Raw genomic sequence first — 25,331 nt, 5'->3', positions numbered from 1 at the left:
GGGTTCGCATGTCAGTCGATCAAGGGTTGACCTTTGGTGGCAGGAAACTAATTATGTGTGCATTGTGTGTGTGTATTTGCACACAGGAGTCAGTGTGCGCATGCATTTTTTGTTTTGTTTCACACAAACCTAGGGTAAATTCTCAAGGCCTGGTCAGGTTGCATGTGACTGCATTATTTGCCATACGCTTGTGCAGTGTGTATGTGTATGCATGCACATTTGTGTGTGTGTGTGTGTGTGTGTATGCATGCACATTTGTGAAGGGATTGGAGATGTTCAAGGCATACAACTGGATGTTTGTCATTTCAACATGTGCAGGCATATTTTGCTACTCTCAATAGGTACCCCTCTGGGATTTCAAAAAAAAAGAAAAAAGAAAAAAAAGAGATGATTTTATTGTATGTAGACCTGTACTGATTCCCATACAAAGTATTGAAGGTTAATTCACAATATAACTTGAAAGTTTGGAAACAATCAATTGCAGTTGCTTTGAACAATACAGTGGAATGTTTCTGCTAGTTTGAAAGAAGGCTGTAATAATATTCACTTTTATTTCAGAATCTGCAGCTTTTATTGCCCAGTCAACTTGTTTGAAAGAAGAGTTATGGTTGTCTGCAGTGCAAAAAAACAAAAACAAAAAAACAACACAAAAAAACAACAACCAGCAGCAACAACACCAACAACAAAAACAACAGCAGCAAACACACACACACACACACACACACAGAGACACAATGAAGTTTTACATGCATTTTTAATAGCAGCAAATTTCAAGTGATATTCCCAAAACACACTGAGAAGCTGATAATCCTCTAAAAGATAAACAAAAATTTCAAATGATATTCCCAAAAGATACCAAGAGGCTGATAATCCTCCAAAACATGAACAAAAATCCCACACTTTATTTGTTCTTGAACTGAAAAATACAGAAAGTACTGAGTATTTCATCATCAGGTCTACATCTGGTTACAGACATTGTTGAAGTATGTGCATGTGTCGCTCAAATTTTGTTTTTTCAGTTGGTTTATGCTGCCTTAATATATATATATATATATATATATATATATGTGTGTGTGTGTGTGTGTGTGTGTGTGTGTGTGTGTGTGCAAGTGGCAAGTAAAAGTCAATGACATTTGATTCAAGGGGATATATTATCTATTCTTTCAAAAAGTTTTGTTCTTTCAAAAAGTTCAGACTAATACACAAAGCAAAGGCTTGTACAGATTCAGAAGGCAATATTTTTGTGAATTACCAGGTCTTGCATAAACATTGTACAAAAAATGTATACATTTTAAAACTCCCCTCACAAAAAAATATTTTAAAATCCATTATACATTAATCTGTTAACATAGGTCAAAATTTCTTAAAACAGATATTGCTGTCATACTTCCAAAAGGAAGACACAAATCAGTAAATGAATGTTCTCAAAAATGCAAATAAGAAAATGTGAATTAAGTTACACAAGTTGTGCACAATTCAAAGGCTTGAAAGTATTCATCACTATTCTGTACAACACACAAATCGAAACAAATGTGACATAAACAACCAAAGCATTGTTGTTATCAGATCAGGCTTCACCTAAATGCTATGCAATGAATACATTTTGTAGAACACTCTACCCACAACAAAATCAATCGGTAGCAGCAGCTCCAGTTTTTCAGATGCCAAACACAATTTTCCGAGGCATAGTCAATATTTTTTAATCCATAATACAAGAGAAAGCATGAAGGCAACACATGTTTGTGTTTCATAAGTATTTTGTTTATTCACCTATATTGAATAGGAAATGGAAAAAAAAAGAAGAAAAACAGTGAAAACAAAGAAGGATCTAAGTAAGTTTCCAGACCTAACTACACAAAAATCATGACTTTAATTTTAATAAGATGCAGATTCTGTATTCTTACACTACAGCTGAAAAGGCACACACTGATTCAACAATGACATGATATAATAATTAACATAATTATTTAATTTCTTATCATCCAAAAAAAAAAAAAAAGCTAAAAGAAAATATTTTATAAAGGCCTACTGAATTTTTAACATGCCACCGGAAATTTGCTGCAGTGACAGCCAGTTCTGCATTTTGTTATGGATTATTCTGTCTGCATCTCCATGACTTTCATCAACTGAATATATATATCGGGTGTCCCCAAAAAAAGTGAACCACTTTTTGACAAGTATTTTCTCAGTGATAGAGAAACCAAATTCACTGAAAATTTTCACACAGTAACCTTAGGGTATCATCAACAAGTCTGCAAAATATCTAAAAGTTTTTATGCAAATTATGCAAGTGTTGTCAAATTCAAAACAGCATGTCAAAAAATCCATTATCAGAGCTGTGCAATGTGACCTTCATGTTCATGCCAGCTGCCAGGTGTTGGCATCTGTCAATCAGTGTCAGTCTAAAAATAGCCTGTATGGGTGTCAAGTCTATTGATTTTTTTTTTTTTATTGTCATCTGTATCCAAAATATCAGTTCTGTTCAAAGTTTCAGTTTGAAAGGATCAACCATGCCTTTGAGTGAAAGTGATAAGGTTACCATTGAAAACTGTTTCAAGGAGAAAGACTGGGGTAGAAGAAGGATCGTAAAGGAATTTCCAGGCAAGGAGTGGAGTCATGTCACTGTAAATAGACTTATCGCTAAAATACGCACTACAGGGTCAGTAGCACATAAAATTGGCAGTGGGAGACCCAAGACTGCATGTTTGGAAGGAGAACAAGGACCGTGTTGAGGAACTGATTCAGTCCCAGGAGCAGAACCCAGTGCAGCCGCATGGAAGTGAAGATATACGAGCCTCTGAGAGTACAGACAGGCAAAAATGCTCAAAGCAAATACAGATGAAACCGAGACAGAATGTGGATGAACAAAATCAAACAGGAAAATAAATTAACACACAATTTTGTTGTTGTGACATGTGAAGGAAAGTCAGCCAGGGTCCTTTTCCCCAAACCAATTCAGGGAAACTGAGACACAGACAGTCAGAAAGTGAAAATGTTTAAACATTTAGTAGTATTCAAGAGCATCTTATTCAACATAATATTCCGTCCCTGGCTTTTTCAGAACCTGATAACAGCACACTTTGCAAGATATGTATATCACCACAGAATTACAGAAACAGCCCCATGTAACAGATATTTATGCAAAATTATCCATACAAAATTGTCTATGAACACTGTTCAAAACATTCATCTCACTAATTCAATCCCACATCAAACGGATTCTCATCCCCTCCTTTCCACTGGACAACAAATTTGTCATGCATTTCATCAGTCTGTGCACACTCCTTTACAGCCGGGATCTCTTTCATCAAGGCCTGCCATTCCTTTAGGCGAGGAAACTTGCTCATGGAGGTGTCCACTAGTGGGTACTTCCCAAGGATGGAGAACCGCTCTTGCCAAGGCCAGATCATCAGATCCACAAAAGCTGGTCTGTCCCCTGTAATAAGTCAGTAGTCATAGCAATTGAAGAGTTATGTAAGAAAATAAAGTATTTAAAAAAAGAAGAAAAAAAAAAGGTTAAGACTGTTTAATCAAAGGAAGGTGAAAAAAAACAAACAGTTAAGGCTTTTTAATCAAATGCTGCAATGCTGGAAATTAATAATTAATTAAAAACAAGTCAAAGAACTTTAACTATCACACTATGGGTAATTAGAAGTTCATAAAAACAAGTCAAAGAACTTTAACTATCACACTATGGGTAATTAGAAGTTGACTTTCGAGCTGCATACAAGTCTGAGTTTTCACTTAGTGATGTTTGACTGCTGCTGGTTTGTCACTACAGCAAAAAGTTAATCTATCAGACCATTCCAACAACAACAACAACAATCAAAAGAACCTTTCTGGCCTGATCTGAAATGATCATTTGTATGAGAGGGAAAGAGAAGAAACGAAAAAAAAAAAAAAAAAATCAACTTACCCCCAAAGAACTTGGATCCTCTTTCAGTGAGAACATCCTCAAATTTTTGCAGTGCCTTCATCATAGTGTCAACAGCATCTTTGTCCTCTCCTTTGGTGTTAATAATTTTGTAATAGTTGGGAACAAACTGCAAGAAAATCAAAGAATTTTAAAGTACCATTTAAAGTACCATTTAAATGACTGTGAACAGTGCATATTTTGCATGCATTTCAGCTATATGAAGTACAAATAGTAAAGAGTGGTAACTCTCTCCATTCACAGGTACACAACTTCTAGTCAGTGCTGCTTACGCTACCGATTCAGCTAGCACACAGGTAAATAAAAGGTACATTGGAACAAACCCAGGCACTTCCTCAAAAAGGAAGCGCCGGGCCCTGTCCTTATACCGATCATTTGACATGTACACACTGCAGCAAAGACAGAAGAAATGTGCAAACACAATTTAGCTTTTATTCAAGACTGGCATAGCCTCTTTAACCTTCGCTGGCTGTCGCTTTTGACTACATACCAAAGGTCATGTGGGTCGTCCACGACCCATACTGCTGTCGCTTTTGACTACATACCAAAGGTCATGTGGGTCGTCCACGACCCATACCTTTTAGAGACAAAAACCTGTATATTCCTCCAAAGCTTGTGTGGGTCGTGCACGACAAAAACCTACATATTCCTCCAAAGCTTATAACAAAATATAGAAAAGGAAAACATATCGTAACAACTGATTACACACACATGCGCTCACACACGCACACACAGACTCACACAAACATATACACTCAGAAGAAACACATGCTCACGCATTCACACACACGCACATACAAACACACACACTCACACACACGCACACACAACTGATCACACACACAAATGCATAACACCACATGCACATACATACAAACCCTACATATGCATACAGAGATAGAGACTGAGACAGAGAGAGACAGACAGCGAGACAGAGAGAGAGAGAGAGATGACTCATAGCATCCTATACACGCACAATCAAAGACATTCAGGTACATGCTGTTAGAGAAAGGGATGGAAGGGGGTTATAGCTGAAGACAGGCGAAAGGGACGGGGTGGGGAGGGGAGAGTAGTGGGGTAGTGAGGCTATTGAAAGTAAAACTTCTTTATTTTCCTTCACTAATTGCAAATTAAACCTTCTGAAATCACTATTAAAAAGGTATGGGTCGTGCATGACCCACATGAACTTTCGAGGGGTGACCACATTTTTTCCTCTTTAAAAAGCATGGGTCATACACGACCCACAGAAGCGTCCGTGTGTAGTTAAAACGTCACTTTTAATTACTCATTAACTAATTCATGATTTTTTTTTCATTTTTTGGCAAAAGTTGGCTTTTTAGGTGTAGGAAGCATTTCTGAAATTTCGTAGAAAAATATTAAGAATTGGCTGAGATATTTGCAATTTTGCACCCTTCTGGGTCGTGTACAACCCACGATAGCCAGCGAAGGTTAATCCTGAACAAGCCACACAGAACACATGGACAATACAGAACAAACACATGGTTGCCTCGGTGGTTTTTCAACTGGAAATGAACAAACAATGAGGCCAGGAGATGAAATGATTAACAAATAGTAAAGAGTGGTCATCATCATCATCATCATCCGTAGAGTGTCCACAATCAAAAGGCTGATTATTCTGACACTTTTAAAGTGGGGGGTTATGCAAAAAAACAAAAACAAAAAAAAAGTATCGTTCCACTCAGAGATGGTTCGCGGGGGGAACGAGTGAATCCGGTAGTCCTCTAGACACTGAAGTCTAGCAAGCTGCCTTGAGTGTGTTCTTCTGTCCCTCTTCTTGGGTGCTCTCAATTTTGGTTCCTGGGATTTACTAAGTTTGCCAAAATCCACCTGGACAATGGTGTTAATAATTTTGTACATCATGGTGAGCCTTGCGATCTTACATCGGCTTTGTAGGGATGTCCATCCAAGGTGGTGTAACATGTCGGTGACGCTGGCAGTTCTTTTGTAACAATTAAAAATGAAACGTGCTGATCTTCGTTGCATGGCCTCACTTTTTGTGATCTGTCCTTCTTTGTATGGGTCCCACACAGTGCTTGCATATTCCAGAACAGGCCGCACCAGAGCCTTATAGGCTGTATTTTTGAGTCTGATGTTACTGACTCAAAGGTTTCGACGCAAAAACCCTAACGTTTTGTTAGCTTTGTTCGTGATGTTCTGAACATGTTGATCCCAATCTAGGTCTTGTGTGATCGTGACCCCCAAGTAGTTTGCCGAGGTGACATTGGCAAGAGTCTGGTTGTGCAGCTGGTACGATGGTGTCAGCAGCTTCTTCTTTCTCTTGGGACAGATAACCGGGAGGGTGATACACTTCCCAGGGTGGAATGACATGTCCCATCTTTCCTCCCATTTTTCACTGACTTGAAGTTGTGTACCTTGTGAATGGAAAGAGTTACCACTCTTTACTATTTGTTAATCATTTCATAAATGAGCCTTCTGTATAATGGTGGAGCCTTCATCCAAATCTACACATGGTGATTTTACCACACACACATCTGTCAAGTTTATACAAAATCAGTCTAATGGTACAGGAGGTTCAGTGATTTAACTGATCACTGTACTAGGTTTCTAAAGAATTCTACTTTATGGTAATTAAATGCCAGACTGACCTTGCTACCATTGTAGTTGATGATCATGTCATCCTGTGCCTTGCAGTAGGGGTCTTCAGGAACTAGAGGGTCCTTCTTGTACACGCTGTCCAAATACTCTGCCACCACCAGCGAATCATACACAATGCGTCCGTCTTTCTCCAACACGGGTACTTCTCCATTTGGGTTCTTCTCAAAGAACCACTCTGGTTTCTTCCCCAAATGAATATTGACGGTCTGATACCTGTTATTAAAAAAATGTTAGGTGTCTTGAAGCCATAATAATATAATTTCAAGAAATGTACATTAAATGCATACATACCTTTCAGCAAATTTTGTTTGTTTAGTTTACCTAAAAAAAAAAAAATTCCTATTCCATCAAAGAAGTGAAAACAATAAAGCATTTTTACAAGAAAAACAAGACAGCCATGGCCTTCAAGACTCTCACATGTGATACACAGTTAAAACTGTGGGCAAATATAGGTGTGACCAACAGGATTGGTTCATGGTACAATATAAAACAATACAATAGGACATACACCTGTGCTGAAATGTGGGTACACATGTCCAAGCCTATAAACAAAGGGCACTGAACCCTGATTGCACTACATGAAAAACTAGGTTAATTATAAGCTTCGAAGTCCATGACCCATGCCTTTTACTATAATGAATGTGAAGTGATCCATTTGAAAATTATCCAATGAACTAAAATGAAAAAAATCTTACTTGTTCTAAGAGTCCAGAAATAAGTGAATATGAGTACTCTCGTCATAATGTTTCAAAATTAAAATCATATATATATATAGTTTGAACTGTTCTTTGCTCTGGAACAAAGAAGCCTTCATTAAAAGGATGGCAACAAGAAAAACAAAAACAAAACTTCACCTTAATGCACACAATTCACTCAAAGATCTCAACCCCCTACCCACCCCACTATCTCTGATTTTCAAAATAGGACCAAGTGAGCTTTAAGATGTATACTGCTAACAATCATAGCTGCAAAAGCAGCCATCATCATGAACATGTGGCTGGGAAGTCAGAGGTCTGCAGTGGAATGCTAACATGCTGACAGTTCCTCTGTTCTCTCTTGAGACCTTTAGCAAAAAAAAAAAAAAAAAAATCTTTCGCCCCACTGTCTGGAAATCCCTATCTCTATCCCTAAAAGAAACTTGGCGTTTTTCAACTTAAAACAAAACGAAGACACACCTTTTTCAGCTTCATCTCTGATATGTATGAATCAGTGCTTGTTTTTGCCTTCTGTGTATGGTGATTTGTCTTAGGGAAGGGGTGTGCCTGCTTTTAAAGTTTGTGCTTTGAGATGTGCCTTTAAAAAAAATATTTTTTTTAAGTGTATTGTGACGCAGACGACTGGATTTAAGAGTTGGGAGTGGATTTTCAGTATAGGTGTTGTGATGTGTGATATGTATGGTGACTGTTAGATAATCTGTGATGATTTTGTGTGTGATTATATTAGTGCTTGTGTGGTTGGTTGGCTGTCTTTATAGTGTTTAAACGCATGTTTTAAACATCACTTCTTAATTGCACAGCGCAAATGAGCATGTTTTACATGGAAAGGCACTATATAAATTAAATAAATTATTATAATTATGATTCTGATTATCATCCTATATCTTATTAGAATTTTTTAGCCCTGTATGGCTCCTACCCAGACCTAAGTGAGCCATCAGTTCAAAAGTGAGGACAGGGATGACTATCCCTTTCAATGTGTGTCTTTGAGAGAATCGCTCTGACTTCCTGACCAACATTGCTGGTGTTTGCATCTCTCCTACCTGGCTGAAGTCATGATGAGATACCATGAAAAGGAGTGTGATGTTCAGCAGTGTTATCTAGTCTGAAACCTAAAGTAATTGGTTGCAGCATGAACATCATTTTTAATCATAGCAGAACAAAGGAAAAATTTTCTCTGGCGCTTCATACCTTGCTTCTATTATGACTTGCTTCAAAGTCTCCTTCATTTCCCTGTCTGTGGTGCTTTCCTGTCAGTTTCCTGTGTTGTGAGATTCATATTCTATAGACGTATAGTGAATGATACTGGGCAAGTGTTATCAACGAGGTACCAACTGGACCAACCAACACATCTTAATTGATCTGTATTGTCAAGAGAAAGCTTAATTAGCAGTGTCTTGCATGTACTGAATCAGGTCAGACCCTCCATAATATTTTTAAATAGGTTCATACAAATGAGGCCCCATTGAACACAAACAACTCACTCGACATTTTTGTGAGCCAGAACCAGACGAGCACGGTGTGCGAAGGGACAGAATCGCATGCTATACAGTCTTGTTACGCCCTTCTCTATTGGTGGCAAAGGTGAACCTGTAGAGAAACAATATTTTCCATCTGATTGTCATTCTTTTGTTTTGTAGACAAACTGAATGTGCTGCAAACACTCACACACACACACACACACACACACACACACACGCACACACACACAGAAACAATGAAATTCACTGGGAGAGTCTGTCTCTCACACACCTATCTGAACGTTCAGTGACACACACACACACACACAAATGAACTGTGACACATATTCTTGAAACACACACAACTTTCTGACCAGCTTCATTCTGTATTCTAATTTCTTATACATGCCATTTATGGATATTCTGCTCAAAACTGGCCCCTTGCAGTCAGCTGGGCTTTAGCCTAAGCTGCAGTGCCCAACTGACAGAGTGAAGATTCTTAGGAATGAAATATGAATATCCTTCCAGTATAACACTTTTTATTGCTACAGTGCTTAAAACGTAGATGGCAATTAAATATTTGCACACACACACACACACACACACACACACACACACACATATATATATATATATATATATTTCCTGCATAAAGTGCACTTGTCTTGCTAAGACATACTATTTTCTGTCAACATATACCTAACATGGCTTTGACTTAGGCTGGGTTGCACCTGAGAACATGTATTCAAATTCAAATACCTGTTCTCAAGTTGCACAAGCGAAATCGGAGATGAGTTTGCTTCTTTTTATTCAAGGTGAGCAGCCACACTCAACATGCTGATTACTTTGCAACTTTCACTTGAAAGGGTGCTGTATTTTCTCTTTGTGGCAAAAAATCAGTAAACAGACAAAGCCCAATGGACAAAATCCCAATAGACTAAACCCCAACCCATTACATGAAAAGTGGACAAATCCAAGTTAAATACGAAAAGTAAAGCACATGATTAAAACACATTTTGTTTTTTGAAAAGTAGACAAAATTCCAGTCACTTATATATGAAATATTTTATCAAAAGAAATGAAAACAACAAAAAATAAACCAGGCAACCCTGATGCACTGTGTTCTTGCTGATTTTCATGACTGAATGGGACCCGACCCACAATTTTTTTCACAAGTTTTATCCTACATGAGCTGAACTGTAATAACTGACTTTTCCGAGTTCAAAGCTGATGATGATCATTACTTTGACATGACCAAAGCATGGCGTGATTCTGTTTGATCAGTTGAATAAAAAACAGCAACAACAACAACAAAAAAAAAACAACCCAACCAATATTCAATCAGGAAATGTGAACATTATCTCACCTGCCAGCAAAGCATGTGTGTGTATGTGTGACTGTGTAGTGTGTGTGTGTGTGTTTGTGTGTGTTAGCACTCACTAGAGAGTGAGTGAAAGAGAAACAGAGCTTATGAATGTCTGCTTGTTTGTGCGTGTGAGTCTAAAGACTTGGCCAGACATGGAACTGAAGATGGTGCGATCATTATCTGCAGCAAATGATGACACCAACATAAGATACCCCATTCACACCACACATAAAAATACACACCTTGTTAAAGACATGTTTGACTATTAACAAAAGGATGCTAAGTACAGTTTGCTGATAGTGTTCTTATATTCACTTGTTTTTTTCTTTGTCCTTACATTCAGTGAAAAATCCACAATATCACACTCAAGACAGAATGAGTAGTGTTCACATGGCGTGGATGTGTTCGAGTGGTATGGAATGGATTTGTCTGAAGTTTACATGCCCAAGAAGGCGTCACTATATTTGGACAAATCCATACACGCTACATCACATCTGCTAAGCAGATGCTTGACCAGCAGCGCAACCCAACGCATTTAGGCTTTGAGGAAAAAGGACATATAATAATTATAAAGAAAGAAGTAAACAATTAAATACAAAGAAATGAATAAACAATTAATTAAACAAACTTTATTTTAAAACTTAAGCTGTTATACATGGGATTTCATGTATACAACCAGGTCAGCGGCCATTTTGTTTTCCGGCTGTCTGGTCAACACTTCCTCTTCTTCTTCTTTCCGTTACACGACCAACATCGACTTGACTATGACTCTGTCGTTGTTCATGCATGCTGGATATTTTCCTGTTTCCATAACCTACCGAACACTTACATGGGTAACAGGATCTTTCACGCGCGTGTTTGATCTGCTGCGTGCGAATACGTACACACGAAGGGGGTTCATATTTGATCTGTGTCTATTTTTTTATCAAGCAAAGATGGTATAAATCCAAGACTACACAGAATTTACAATATCTGACATATTTACTGGCAAATGATATTTGGCCGAGCAAAAGTTGTGTTCTACAGAACATTCAGTTTGACATTCACTCTCAACACACAACTGTTGTGTAGAAGATAGCATAATAAGGCATGATCATAAAGTGGGCCCAGGGCAGCCCTCGTTTCGGCTCGTTCGATCAGGTCTTTACAACAACAACAACAACAAAAAAACACACACACACACACGAAAACAAACAAACAAAAAACAACAACAAAAAACAGACCTACCCGTCGAAAGTACTTTGGCTGACAGTGCCATGGTCCCGTGCGCTTTTAGAAAAGGTTCTAGATGCTGGAAGATATTGCCGCTGTCTGTTGTTAGTTGCTCGGCTCCAGACTTGAGGACGACTTTCAGCCTCGACCGAAGCGCACTGTACCACTGGTGAAGCCGCGGGGTCATCAATGTAAACAAACTGTGCGCAATGTAGCGTGACTCAGCAACAAAGCTTCCCGTGCATATGAGAAGTTTGGCGAATTCTCTGGAAGTTTGTTTGACCTTCTGGTCGAGCATGCGTAAGTAGCTGCCGACCTCCGTTATTGTTGAGGCGCACTGAAGTGATACACATTAATCCTATAGTATATGAGTCGTGACCTTTCTGTTTTATTACAGGCCTGAAGTTCATGACTCCTGGTCACACATTTTCACACTGCCCACACGTAGTGTACACGCGCATCATATTGTTTACCCGTAACTGCATTCACATGATTATTTCTTGTCATGCACACTGGGATTAATTATTGTCAGTCTGATTATCATTAGATTAAGCTGAGAAAACATGCAGTTAATGGTTTCTTCAGGTGCTGAATGCATTTGTACAGCTGGTGGTAAAAATACATATGTAATAATGTGCGAGAATGAATATCGCGAGTTGAAAATGTGTGCCTGTGTATATATGGTTTGCGAGTGGTAATAAAGTGTTCAGTGGTGAGTGGTAATAAAGTGGCCATGTGTGGGATGTAAGTGTCGCACAATAATGTCTGAAATGGATGAGACCGGGTGGGTGGATGGGGAAGATCATTTCACCAATGACAGGTGCATGTGTCTGTCGCTGATCATGATGTCTATAATGCTAAATCAAGTCTGAAAGCACATACAAAACACTGAAAACAAAACAAACAAAAATGTTGCAATAACAGTGCATCACTCAACACCATCAAAGTGAAGCAGTGACAGTGTAGGGTCTCCTTTGATTGGGTGACCGATTATAAACAGTTCTCTGGGGACTGTTGGCACTGGCACTGTAATTGAAAACATCTGAGTGTCTGTGCTTGGTTGATTTGTGATGAAAAGTGTGCAGATAATGCCAAGACAGAAAATGAGTCAGAACCTCTCATCCCAATACCCATAAAATACTGGTGAATTTGTTCATAACTTTATGCATATAAAAATTGTGGCAGTGTTGTCAGTAACATTAGTGGATGGGATGTAAACAAGGTCTGGGACAAAGTGAAAGGAGTGGTATAACTTGCCTTCATGTCCATGCTACTGCAACTCCCCAGTAATTCAATCATTTCTGTGAGTGGGTTTTTGTGTGCATTACTGTTTTTGTCCCACAGTTTAGGCAGCCAAGCTCTGATTTCTTGGATGGGTGCATGTTTGGTAAGTAGGTTTCCACAACCCATACCATTTTCACTTGTATTAGACTTACATGATGTCTGATTTTCTGCATGCATAAATTCACTTGAAGAACTGGCCTTATGACAAATGTTTATCTTGTGCAAACGAAGGGGTTTATTCACAAGCTGGTCTTAACGTTGTTACCAGAAAATCACAAAGCATCATTAGTAAACTTGATTTTGTTGTTGTTTTTGGTCCACACACCATCTCAAACACTGAACTCAAGAATAGAATCTCCATGATGGACATCACCACCGAGATGAGGCGAAGAAGATGGCACTGGATAGGACTTGTCCTTAGAATGACATCAAATGCACAAGATGGAAAATGAGAGGAGAAAGACCATGGGAGACATGACACAGAACACTTAAAGTAGGACTGAAGAATGGCTATACCAGGGGGAAGCCAGCTATGAAACCATAAGAATGGCAGCAGTGATCTCTGGTGGTGCCACCGATCAAGCATGAAGATGATTCAGAAAGTAAATTTGACCTGCGAGACAGGAAACACATTCATTCAACCTTATGACCCACCAGATGTGGTCGATACTGAAACCACAGGCCTTCACAGATCCACAGGAAGTCTGATGTTTTAACCACTCAGTCATGGTTCAAACTGAGAAGGGTTGGAAGTGAAAAGAATGGGAATAAGAAGAGGTGAGAGTGATTTTGTGTCCACATGTGGGTGCTGCAATGGGTGTGGATGGCATGAGGGGATCATGTAAATACATTGTATATAGATCAGTGACTTCAGTGAAACTTGACACATAGATACACTGATAATGGTTTCATTTTTTTCTTTCTCAGAGCTCAAGTTTTTCCAAATGACAGTTGCAGTGAGCATATTTTGGTGTTCTCATGTCAACATGGAGTACTTCTATATTTTCTCTTTTTTTTTGGGGGGGGGGGGGGGGGGAGATAGGAGGCCAAGAGGGGTGGGGGAAAGGGGGGGGTATGTGGTGACATGATTTTGACATGGTTTGCACTGATGGAAGAATGACAGAATGGAAAATCAAAATCTATTAGGAACTGTTGAATGTTTTGACCTTTACCTAATTTCAAGGTCATAAAAGACATACATTTCAAACAAAACAGTAAAAGCACACCCAGTCCTTTTTAACAATTTTTTTTTTTTTTAATTTTTTTTTTTTTTTTTACTACAGCATGCTATACCCCAACATGGCCTTTCAGAGTCAAATAAACTGCACCAAGTCACTGGCTTGCTGTAGACTTCATGATCTGCATATGCTGGGGAAGTGGGAAGACTGAGACAAATGTACATCAGTGTGTTTCGGCCTCTGGCTTGCATACACATGGGTAAAGGGGGAGGGGTAGAGGGAGTGGATAATCCAGCTGTAAATTTACAAGATAAACAGTAACATCACTTTAAACACAGTATGTACAATTAGGGAATTCTTTTCATCATTTTGTTTTCAATGAAGTGGGAAGACAAGAGAGAGATGGAGATCCATTTTATAGATTTTTTTCCCAAGAGAAATAAGGTTGGATGAGGTAAAGCAAGAAAAGAGAGTGAGATGTCATAATAACCGCCACACTTTTCTCATGACATGCACCTGGAGACAGTCCTTGAGACACCAGACACATTCATCTCATATTTTTGTCAACAATGAACAACTCGTACAATATGTACACTTGATTATGTAAAGACCATTTATTGTTTCAAGCACAAACATCACAGTGAAGAAAAAATAGCTCTCTGCCCTTTTCTGAACAGACAGTATTGTATCATACTATAAACAAAATCTTAACACAGACGGATTTAACAAAACAGACACACATTCGAATTATCATATTTTCAAGCTTATTCATATCTGTACATATATACATCTTTCTTTCTCAGCCTGTCCCATATTCAGTCTCTTCTTCACCCCCCCCCCACCCCCCAACCCTGATGCTTCACAGGTTTTGTCTCATTTACAGCACAATTCAGTTCAAAATTCTTTATTATCTGCTTCAAGCAATTAAAACTATCAGCATATTCAAATGCTCATCAACAAATATCAAAGCAACAACAACAAAGAAACAACCCTCTTCTAACCCCACAAGCTTCCTGTCCTTCTCCAACATGTGCAAACAAGCACATCGACAATGAGCAGATCATGGTAAAAAATCTATTCATCACACACACACAGTTTCCCAACAGCACAAATCCTGTCACAGCAGTACTGAATGTGTCACAACACAAAAGCCAAGTCAAACAAACCACCCTCACTTTCCCATTCAATGGCAGGGAGATTTTTTTCAAGTCAAGGTTTCGTGCTGGTAGTTGAAGTCAGACTGTGTTCTGCATCTTGAAGAGCTAGCAGACAAGCTTCATCATCTTCATCCATACTGTTATCATCAAAATCTTCAAAGTCATCATTGAAGTAGTTTGCGGGCAGAATTTCACTTGGCAGTTTAAACTCTGAAAGAAGGAAAAATAAACAAACTGTGAACAACATATTTTTGGACCAGAATAAGGATGTATCATACATCTATTGTTATCATTAAACTAGCACAGTTTACACTATACACTAGTGTACGCATGCTACTTTTAGGAAAGTTTCAGTAGCTCAAGGAGGCGTCACTGCATTTCGACAAATCCATATACGCTACCACTACTAATAATATGCATAAGGCGCAAAAACTTGATGAAGTCAACTATAAGCGTACATAAATAAATAAATAAATAAACAAGTAAATAAATAATAATTATAATATTAAAAAAAAAAGAAAAAAAAGAAAAAAAAAAGAAAGGGAAAGACGTAACAAGACAGAAAAAGTCACATTTCATATATCTGAAAAGTTTACCGCTGATTTATAAATATAATTTGTATGTAAAAAGCCTCCTGCAGGTAAACAAAATGGATGGGAACAACATTTAAAAAAAAAAGTTACAAATCATAGATATCAAAAATGATAAATGTGGAAATAAATTATCTAAAAAAATCTTCCCATACAAAATTTCTGTTATTAGAAATGATAAAAATGTAAATGAACATTCTATCTATTTACCTATCTATGTATATCTGTAGATAGGTAGACAGATATTCCCCCATGGTAAGTTGTCAGCCACATGTAAATGGTCCTACCTTCAGATTTGAAGTTCACAGCCTGACAGTCCGGGTCATAGCATTTCTGATACCACACTCCTTTCTGCAGGTCTGCAACCAGTCTGTTAAGGGGAAACAATCATACAGTCTTTGGATATTTACAAGTTCATGCACGTACATAATCACATAAATAGTGGCTAACATGACAAGACATTTTAAATTTCACAACCACTCCCCTAACTAGCACCCCCCACCTCAGGTATAAATCAGATTTTGAATTGAAGGCATGAGGGCCTGGATTTATCATTCACACACACACACTCTCTCTCTCTATATATATATATACATATCTCTCTCAAAATAAAAAATCCTCTCCTCTTCCATAAAGGACTAGTCACCTGACTGTTATTGTGACAAACTGCACCTTATGACAAAAGTTATGTGCATCAGCAATTTTTAACTAAGTAAAAAAAAAAAAAAAAGGTTATAAATAAAAGGGCATATCTGGTGAACGCAACACACTCACTCACCTGATATTGTTGCTGCGATGCTGACGCTGTATATTGTGACAGAAGCGATAGCCGACAATGTCAAAGCTAAGAGTCTCTGCAGCTGGGAAATAGGACCAACGTCGTACAGTTCCCCCCTGACCCGACACCTGGCAGCTGATGAAGTCATCCACCTCAGGGTAAGGGGACTTGCCAAAGCCTTCTATGCCATCTGAAAGATATGGCCATTAAAGCCTGAGTGAGGATCTGTGAAGAGGAGGAGTATTTTGATCTGCAAAAGCACTGAATGGGGTTAAGTAACAGCACTGTTACTTATCGCTCAGCTGACTGCTCAGGGCCATATCAGGGCTGAAAATATAGTAATATATTGATCTTGTGGAACCTGAAATGAAAGAAACCTGAAAAAAAAACCAGAAGCAGGAATGAGCGCTGTCACAATCAGGAGATAATAATAATTAAAAAAAACCCAACAAAATATTATATAAAATCATATATAAAAACAGGATTACAAAACCAAGAAAAACCAAATGGGCAACTCACAGATGCTGAGTGCAAAAATGAACACAACAGTAAAAGTGCCTAGGTATCAAGATCAGAAAACAACAACAACAACAAAAAAAACAAACAAACAAAAAAAAACAAACAAAAAAACAACAACACCATAATTATGTAGATGAATGCATGAGAAAGAACTCTGTATTAAGAAGTAGTAAGCAGAAACAAAATTGCAGTGAGTGCCTACTTGCTCACTAATACAGAAGAAAGATTATCACTCATGAAAACGAGTTCCCTTTTGCTAATGAAAAATATTTCCCCCCCCCCCACCCCCCAAACTCTTTCGCATCACCTGTTGGTTCTTGTCAATGGGCGCAAGTATCATGCTGTTCTGGATACAGAGCTTTTGGGTGTGACTGGTAAATAGAAAGGAAAAAGAAAAGAAAACTAATCACCTCTCGAGCCGTGTGAAGGCTGGGTCCTGTTCTTTCCATGCTTGTTTGAGGGCTGTGCGCAGTCTGCCCTGTCTCCAAAGGTTAACAGTTTCTCACTGCCACTGCACGCATAATGCACAGCTTTCAGTCATGTTGACAGGGCAGTCTGTAAGGTGTACAGCTAGCTTCCTACCAACCCCCCACACACCATATATCAACAATACACAAACACTGCTTGTGGAATAAATCACTAATTCAAGTACAGTTCATGCATAATGAGGGGGAAGAAAAGGTGAAGGGTTATTTACCTGATCTCTGTGTATTCTGGTTTCAATGGGCATCAAGCTCTGCAAAGCATTCAGATGACGTGCGCTTTTGTGTTACTGATGCTGAATGTTTGCCTTAATTCATTCAAGTCACATCTAGTGATTAAATCAAATTATCTAAAATTCTGTTTTTGATAATCTTATGCCACTCTAGGGGTTGTGTCTGATGATTATTTGTGTGACATACTGTGAGTCTGTTGTTGCTATTGACTGAAGTCTTTATGTCTATTTCTATTTTGTGATTACTCTTTTTGTTCATCATGTGGAATGTAAATCAAAGACACAACCTAATTTCTGAAATGGAAAAATAAAGATATATTGACTGAGTTTAGAGGGCTTGTCTTATTACTTTTCAGAAAATAAATAAGTATCTACAAACACAAAACCAGCAGAGGTTCAAGCACATTAGTCAAAAAGCTAAAAATAAGATGGTGTGTATAATCATCCATAAACTTAAGCAAAAAAACCAACAAACAAACAAACAAAAAAGTTCAAAAACAGGCTGGATGCACACTGGAGGAGTGTACCCACTCTCTATGACCCAGAATGTTACCACTAGTCTGTGCCACGCATGCCACACACAGTCTAATGTGTAGTGATTTCTTTTTCTTTTTCCTGGAATGGTTAGACCTTCAACACCGCAAAAATCAAGTATCAAGTAAAAAATTAATGAATTTGGGCGGTGTGTGTGTGTGTGTGTGTGTGTGTGTGTACGTACACACCTGACATTGGTAATGAGAGAAGCCATGAAGATGTCTCTTTCCCTCTGGGTTTCGTTGGCAGTGTCTTTGTCAGTGAAAGTGTTGCCGCTCGCTATAGTGAAGGCAGTGGTTTTGCCCAGCTTACAGGATTTGTACAGACGAAAGTTGCGGTTCTTGGTGTACACACCTGCAAAGATCACCTGTTTTTAATACTGGACAGTTTTTCTGATATCTGCGGGCAATACTCCACATCGAGACTGACAATAAAGTGATTTTTCTTAAATCTGGCTTCTGACTTATCACATTCTTGACAAAGCATGTGTACGTCTGAGTATTTTTACTTTTATTTGATCACAGTTTCATCAACAACCTATTAAAGCTGAATAAGTCCTGAACTGCCACTGTGCAAGTTATGGTGAAGACTGGGGAGGGAGGGATTAGTAACGGATAGATGAGAAGGGAAAGGTGACTGCAGGAATGGAATGAGGACAGCAGAAAGCTATGAAGAAATTTGGGTTTGGGCTGTCTTCCTTCAAATCCATCCACATCACCAACACCAGTGAGGAAGGAATCCTTGATTCTAATATAATAATTACATTCAAAATTAAACATCAACTTGCTCATGCAGATGGAAGTAGTGTGTTATTTACTGTATAATTTTCCATCAACATGGGAACACTGAATGAAATACTCACCTAAATCAGCAAAGCAGGCATCCCTGCCCTCTTTGTCTTTGACATACAGCGACCTCAAATCGCTCATCTTGAACTGCTGGAACACTCTGTCACGTAAACCAGTCATCTTCTCTTTGCTGATCTGTGTGTCTTTTAACATATTCTGTTCTTCCTTCTCTCCATTTACATCCATCCCCATTGACACATCCATGGATTCCTGCAACTGAGCAGATTGTCTGCTGGGCAAAGCCTTTTCTCCTGAAATACTATTCGATTCACGAATGTTTTCTGTGTGATGTGATTGATTTTTGCTGATGCTGACGGCAGTTCCCTCATGTGACCTTTGATGAGCTTCCCTCTGCTGATCTATGTCTCTTGAAGGCTGTTCTCCATTTTTGTCATCTTTCCGGCATGGTAGTTTTTTTGATGAGGAAGGCATGCAGAAAACAGAACATTCTGTCGCCTCACCAGTACACACGCTATCTGTTCTGCCACAGCTGGGACAAGTTAAGCTTGTAGAAGTGGCTGCTTCTGTGTTTGTCTTCTTGCCATCAAGAACATGTGGTCGTGAACTTGCTTTTTTGTTCACCTCAGTATCTGCAGTGAATTCAGCATTATCCATGCAACCAACATCTCCACAAATACCACTATCAGCACCCTGAAAACCTTTGTTTGTTGTTTTCTCATCGGCATCGCTGTTTGGCTTGGAGGTCAGTGATGAAATAAGTGCAGCTTTTTCCTTATGGAGTTCAGCTTTTCCTTCTGTGTCTGTTTTGTCCAGTTCTCCAAAAACATAATCTTCCAGCAGATGAAACATGGCATGGATGAAATCACCTGCACAAAAATCAAATTCATACACTGATTTTTTTCTCCTGCCTTAGGGTAAGAAATAAAAGGCAGACTGAACATTGAATTTTAACCAAGAGTTTATATTAAAAAAAACAACCCCAAACAGATGGCAGTAATTTAGCAGTGTTTTCAAAGACCAATTTGTTCTATTATATGCAGAATTGTTCTTACTATGTTACTAAATCACTAAATCATAAAGAACAGCAGGGCTATGTCAAAGTTTATGACATCAAAATTTATAAAAGAGAATAGTGTTACACCGCCAAGCACAAATCAAACAGAATGTTACTTGTCATGACTCACTAAATGTGGGGATACTACTCATACTGGAAGATCTCTCATCATACCCACAGGAGGGGGATTCAAGTCTATACTTTAATGAAAAAAAAGTGAAATAACAACAAACAAATATACACGCAAAAATATTTAACTCATGGATAAACTTACTCACCTGCAGTCACATTATCTCTAAACACGTTTTCTTTCAGCTGGAAGATTAGGTGTCTGCTAAATTTTGTCTCTGTGCTGCACATACATAAATTTTTTACATTCTTTTGTTTCAAAACAATTTTATTCATACAAAAGACAAAACTTACTGCAAATGTCTCTAGTCTAAAACTCTGCACACACACACACACACACACACAGAGACAAAACATACTGCAAATGTCTCTGGTCTAAAACTCTGCACACACACACACACACACACACACACATACACTGACATATCTTTACTGCTTTCAGGCTTCGTATTGAAGTTTTATAATAAATATTTGCTAAATTGACAGTCTTTTTTTTCCCCCCCAAAAAATGTTTATGTTCCAACAGCTTGCTTTTGTTATGCTGAAAATTTATATGTGACAGCATAAGGACATTATCCCTTTGAAACAAAAACAATGTACAAAATAAAAGATTATTTTTCCTTTATTGAAAGCACATTAATTTCTATCACATTTTGTACTGTCTGAACTTAGAACAAAAAAACTGTCATTTAATAAACACTGACTGAAATCAATATTTGTTCAATTTTCAGTTTTCTCTAAATGAGCTCAAATGATTACTTTTCTGACTGCCAAATAATCAGATGTATGCAAATACTTAAATGATTTATTTAATGCTGTCAAATACCACACAAAATACAACCCACATACAGAAACACACTCACATAAATCGAGATGCCACATTATTTTCAAGAACAAAGACTACAAAGTCTCCTTCACTCTGACATGAAAACAAAACTTTCTTCCTTTTAAAGAGGGACAGATTAAATGAAATAAGAGGAGATCAAATGAAAATGTCATGAAAAAAGAAGAAGGAAAAAAAGAAGTAGAGTAAAATCTTACGTGGCAGACAGCTCAAGCACATCATTTCTGCAGCAGTGTACATTATACAGCTCCTGCATCCAGCAGCATACATACTGCACACACACAAACGCCACCTCATCTGCTCAAACTGTTTGGACATACAGTTACAAATAATCTATCAGCAGCATACACACTCTGCTCAGATGTACAACTCACATATTCGTGTGACAAATACACAGCTCACAGCTACATTATTTCTTGCATTCCAGACACAAACTGCAGATATGTCAACAAGTATCACATGCAAACCAAACAGTAATGATGCAAGATATTTGCATTTGCATCTGTCTGGATTATGTTTCTACCCCCCACCCATACACTCCCCGTCTCATGAAAAAAAAGACATAATTATTTTAGGTGCATTAATCCTGATCTCTATAAAAGTAGCTGTTTATGAATGGCAAGGTATGTTCAGTTCTGTTCGGGTACACAAGGAGGCGTGACTGCCTTTGGACAAATTCACATCCACTACACCACATCTGCTAAGCAGACGCCTGACCAACAGCATAACCCAATGCATTTAAAAGGTATGGTATGGCAGCCAATAAATATGTAGTATTCAAATGCAACCAAGGTAAATACCTTTATCAAAATGTTCACCATCATGTCACCATTGACATCTGGGTTGGTAGGCTTGTGGAACTCGAGGTCAAAATACAGTTTACAAGGATGGCCTATAAAAGAAAAACAAACAAACAAACAAAAACACCAAGTGACCAACAAACTCTCAAAAAATACCACTTTTTTTCTCACAATGTTAAAATCAGGCCTGTGTGTGACAGTTCACACACATGCACAAGTATGAGGGACAGATAGATATGGAAAGGGACAGACAGAACAACATGAAAAACAAGAGATATCGAGACTAAAAGTAAAAGAAAATTAGAATATTTCATTCTCCATTCAGAAATGAAGCTCTTCTTCACAGACAAACATGATCACATCCAAATAAACATGAAAGAGAGAGAGACAAACAGACACACATAAAGAAAGATGTGAAAGTTTCATATTTGGGAATAACACACACACAATATATATATATATATATATATATATATATATATATAGCAAACACCAAATCTGAGCAATACAGTAGCATATCATTTTATAAAAACTGACCAATCAAATCACAAAACAGCAAACACCAAAATACAAACAGTCCACAGCTGTTTCATCAGTTATCAAGCACTGAATGTTATCAGGGAAAAAGGATAAGTTTGCAAATGTTATTTAAATACCTTCAGGAATGACTTCATAATGATGCCTCTGGCTTTTATCCAACTGCCTGGAGAAAAAGAAAGGCAAAATTATTTCTAAAATATCATTACTGCAATGATATTGGCCATGTAACAGAAATTAGAAATAGAAATCTGAGCTGAAATATCAATCTGACATCCACTAAATAATGATACAGTATTCAGATAATGTACATGTATTTAATGTATGTACTATAAGCCAGATACATCACTGGAAAGTGATTTTATAATAACCATAAAGGTGGCAATGATCTTTGACGAAAATTACTACTTCAAATATATTTAGACCAATGTAATAATAAAAAATAACATAATGAAAAAAAACTTCACAAAGAAAATCACCAAATAAACAAAGAAAAAAACAACAACAACAAAAACAACAAAAAACATTGTTTGTGGCTAGTCTTATCTTTCTGTTTAATAAAAACATTGTCAGGAGACAGGTAACTTGTCTGACTTGTCTACAGAAGACAAGTAATTAGATGTGAAGCTTTAAAAATGATAAACAAAATGTCCACTCTCCAGTGTACAAGTGGATAATAAAGCCCACAAATGACAATGAACTACAGGTGAATAGTCTCCTTACATGTAGTAATGCCAGAACATGGCATAGGTAGCAGTCAGGAACTGTCTCTGACCAGACTGTTTGTCTGGCTGCTGACACTCAAAGGCAAACACATGCAGGTCCTGGTTAAAACAAAGAAAAATAAACAAAGGGGTTAAGTGATCATGTAGGTGAACAAAGATGAAGACAGAACATGAACAATTAGTTTTGATGAATGATTGCTGAAGACTTTGATAATGTTGTTTTTTTTGTGTGTGTGTGTGTTTATTGTTGTTGTTTTTTGCACTGTTAACACTTCATTTTTTTTTTAAAAACTGTTTATTAATACCATCGTCAAATGTATTCAGACTTACTTCTGTTGTATCGCTGGCAAAATCCAGTGCTTCCTGCTGGCGGTAGAATATTTGCCAGCGAGTTGATGGTCCCAGTATTCTGGAATAATGCAAAATAGTCATTTTTATAAATTCAGTTAGAAATAGAAGTGTGTAAGTGAGTGAGTGAGTGAGTGAGTGTGTGTGTGTGTGTGTGTGTGTGTGTGTGTGTGTGTGTGTGTGTGTGTGTGTGTGTGTGTGTGTATGTATGTGTGTGCTTAAATGTTTTTTAAAAGTATGAATGCTCACACACTTCAATTATAGAAACCAGGTTTCTCACACACAAGAAAAACAATAAACAAATAAGAATCTCACCTTGAACGGAATAGACTTGGAAATTTGTCATCCTTCAGGCGTTTTGAGGTGGTTTCAAGCGCTCGCTTTATGTTCAGGTTGCGCCTGAAGAAACACATAGGAGATGATGAGTGACAGACTGAAACATGTGCATATCAAAGACTTTGAGACAGAGCACAAAGAAGAAAGCTATGACTCATTTTAAATGTTATTGACTCACTTGTGTAAACAAAGTGAGTCTATGTTTTAACCCAGTGTTCGGTTGTCTCTCTGTGTGTGTGTGTGTGTGTGTGTCCGTGGTAAACTTAAACACTGACATTTTCTCTGCAAATACTTTGTCAACTGACACCAAATTAGGCATAAAAATAGGAAAAATTCAGTTCTTTCCAGTCATCTTGTTTAAAACAATATTGCACCTCTGGGATGGGCACAAAAAAATAAACAAGAGAGGGAAGGCCTTCAAGACCACTTGTGATACACTTAAAAAAAAAAAAAAAAAAAAAAAAATGTAATCGTTAAAATGTTCTGTATTTGTTACAGGTACATATACAAGTTAATACAATGGGCATTTCACATTACTTATGTCTTTTTAAAAATTTTTTTTTATATATATCATAATTATTATTTATTTATTTATGTATGTACGCTTATCTCTCTCTCTCTCTCTATATATATATATATATATTTTTTTTTTTTCTCAAGGCCTTACTAAGCGCGTTGGGTTACGCTGCTGGTCAGGCATCTGCTTGGCAGATGTGGTGTAGCGTATATGGATTTGTCCGAACGCAGTGACGCCTCCTTGAGCTACTGAAACTGAAACTGAAACTATGTCATTACAATGATTACATGCATCACTGCAGACTCATTATCGATAGTGATTTGTTCCATACCAGCTTTTCAGATTTAAGAAGGAAACAGAGAAGTATGACAGAAAAATAGGAAAAAGAAAAAAAGATAACCAACAAGAAACTTAGAAGGAGAATGAATGATGCAGAAATAGCAACAGCCTGGTGTTGAAGTAACATTGACAAAATTCCTGGCATAACCTCTAAGAGTTTCACCACATGAAATTTTACCTACTTTTTTGACTGAAGACCATAGAAAGGAACAAAAGACAAAGGTACTGGAGGTGATGAATCCATGTGACACTCAGTTTATTTCTGCAATTCCTGACATTGTAAAAACCTGCAAAAACAAAACAAAAAGTCTTACAAATATGTACAAAAATCATATTTTATCTTTGGGCAGAAGTTCTGTTTAAATAAGAGGGGTTTTATGAATTGATCATTTTTACCCTGCCGATCTGGCAGCCATACTCCATTTGAAAAGTATGTATGCTGGGTACATTCATGTTTCTACAACTGTGTGTGTGGTTTGTCCGTCGGGATCGACGAGGATCATCTAGTCATCCTGGGGGTGGGTGGGTTGGGCTCTGTGGGTGCGCAGATGACTGGTCAGGCCAATCCACACCCAGAAGGTTCCGACGCAGTGTGGACAGGGGATGGTGGCAGCTGTCGGGGACTTGCTGGCACTGCTGTTCCTGGCCTGTCTGCATTGCTCTGCTGCAGTGATTCTGTTGGCCTCACAGGATTTGGCGCCTTTGTGGACAGCTGAACGCCACTTTGGTCTGTCCATTGCATTCAACTCCCATGTGTTGTGGCTGATGTTGAAGGCCTTCAGAGAAGCTTTCAGAGTGTCTTTGAAGCGCTTC

The 25,331-nt window shown here is 37.9% G+C and overlaps 2 protein-coding genes across 2 annotated transcripts; both read right to left on the bottom strand.

Moving 5' to 3' along the window:
* Positions 1 to 735: 735 nt before the first annotated feature.
* LOC143292734 (glutathione S-transferase omega-1-like) lies at positions 736 to 11,661 on the bottom strand. Its single transcript, XM_076603271.1, has 5 exons — positions 11,341 to 11,661; positions 8,772 to 8,877; positions 6,562 to 6,784; positions 3,917 to 4,043; positions 736 to 3,436 (listed from the first exon to the last, which is right to left on the bottom strand). Exons 1-5 carry the CDS (start codon positions 11,621 to 11,623, stop codon positions 3,195 to 3,197), a joined length of 981 nt encoding a protein of 326 aa, XP_076459386.1. The 5' UTR covers positions 11,624 to 11,661; the 3' UTR covers positions 736 to 3,194.
* Positions 11,662 to 14,569: 2,908 nt separating this feature from the next.
* On the bottom strand, positions 14,570 to 24,819 carry LOC143291967 (DNA-directed primase/polymerase protein-like). Its single transcript, XM_076602118.1, has 14 exons — positions 24,701 to 24,819; positions 23,642 to 23,725; positions 23,309 to 23,387; positions 22,977 to 23,077; positions 22,373 to 22,419; positions 21,717 to 21,808; positions 21,114 to 21,187; positions 20,222 to 20,295; positions 18,943 to 19,755; positions 18,269 to 18,434; positions 17,242 to 17,342; positions 16,313 to 16,502; positions 15,822 to 15,904; positions 14,570 to 15,154 (listed from the first exon to the last, which is right to left on the bottom strand). Exons 1-14 carry the CDS (start codon positions 24,760 to 24,762, stop codon positions 14,997 to 14,999), a joined length of 2,124 nt encoding a protein of 707 aa, XP_076458233.1. The 5' UTR covers positions 24,763 to 24,819; the 3' UTR covers positions 14,570 to 14,996.
* Between the last annotated feature and the right edge of the window lie 512 nt (positions 24,820 to 25,331).

Source organism: Babylonia areolata, chromosome 18 (assembly GCF_041734735.1).
Source record: "Babylonia areolata isolate BAREFJ2019XMU chromosome 18, ASM4173473v1, whole genome shotgun sequence".
Lineage (NCBI taxonomy): Eukaryota > Metazoa > Mollusca > Gastropoda > Neogastropoda > Buccinidae > Babylonia > Babylonia areolata.
This window is presented reverse-complemented; position numbering and strand designations above follow the sequence as displayed.

Excerpts from the sequence above, each read along its gene's own strand:
- LOC143292734 (XM_076603271.1), bottom strand. The coding sequence starts at position 11,623 with ATGCTCGACCAGAAGGTCAAACAAACTTCCAGAGAATTCGCCAAACTT. Across the intron at positions 8,878-11,340 it reads AGCCAAAGTACTTTCGACGG|GTTCACCTTTGCCACCAATA; the intron begins GTAGGTCTGTTT and ends GTTTCTCTACAG. Across the intron at positions 4,044-6,561 it reads TCAACTACAATGGTAGCAAG|TTTGTTCCCAACTATTACAA; the intron begins GTCAGTCTGGCA and ends ATTTTCTTGCAG.
- LOC143291967 (XM_076602118.1), bottom strand. The coding sequence starts at position 24,762 with ATGGATTCATCACCTCCAGTACCTTTGTCTTTTGTTCCTTTCTATGGT. Across the intron at positions 23,726-24,700 it reads TATGGTCTTCAGTCAAAAAA|GCGCAACCTGAACATAAAGC; the intron begins GTAGGTAAAATT and ends GTGTTTCTTCAG. Across the intron at positions 16,503-17,241 it reads GCCTTCACACGGCTCGAGAG|ATGGCATAGAAGGCTTTGGC; the intron begins GTGATTAGTTTT and ends CATATCTTTCAG.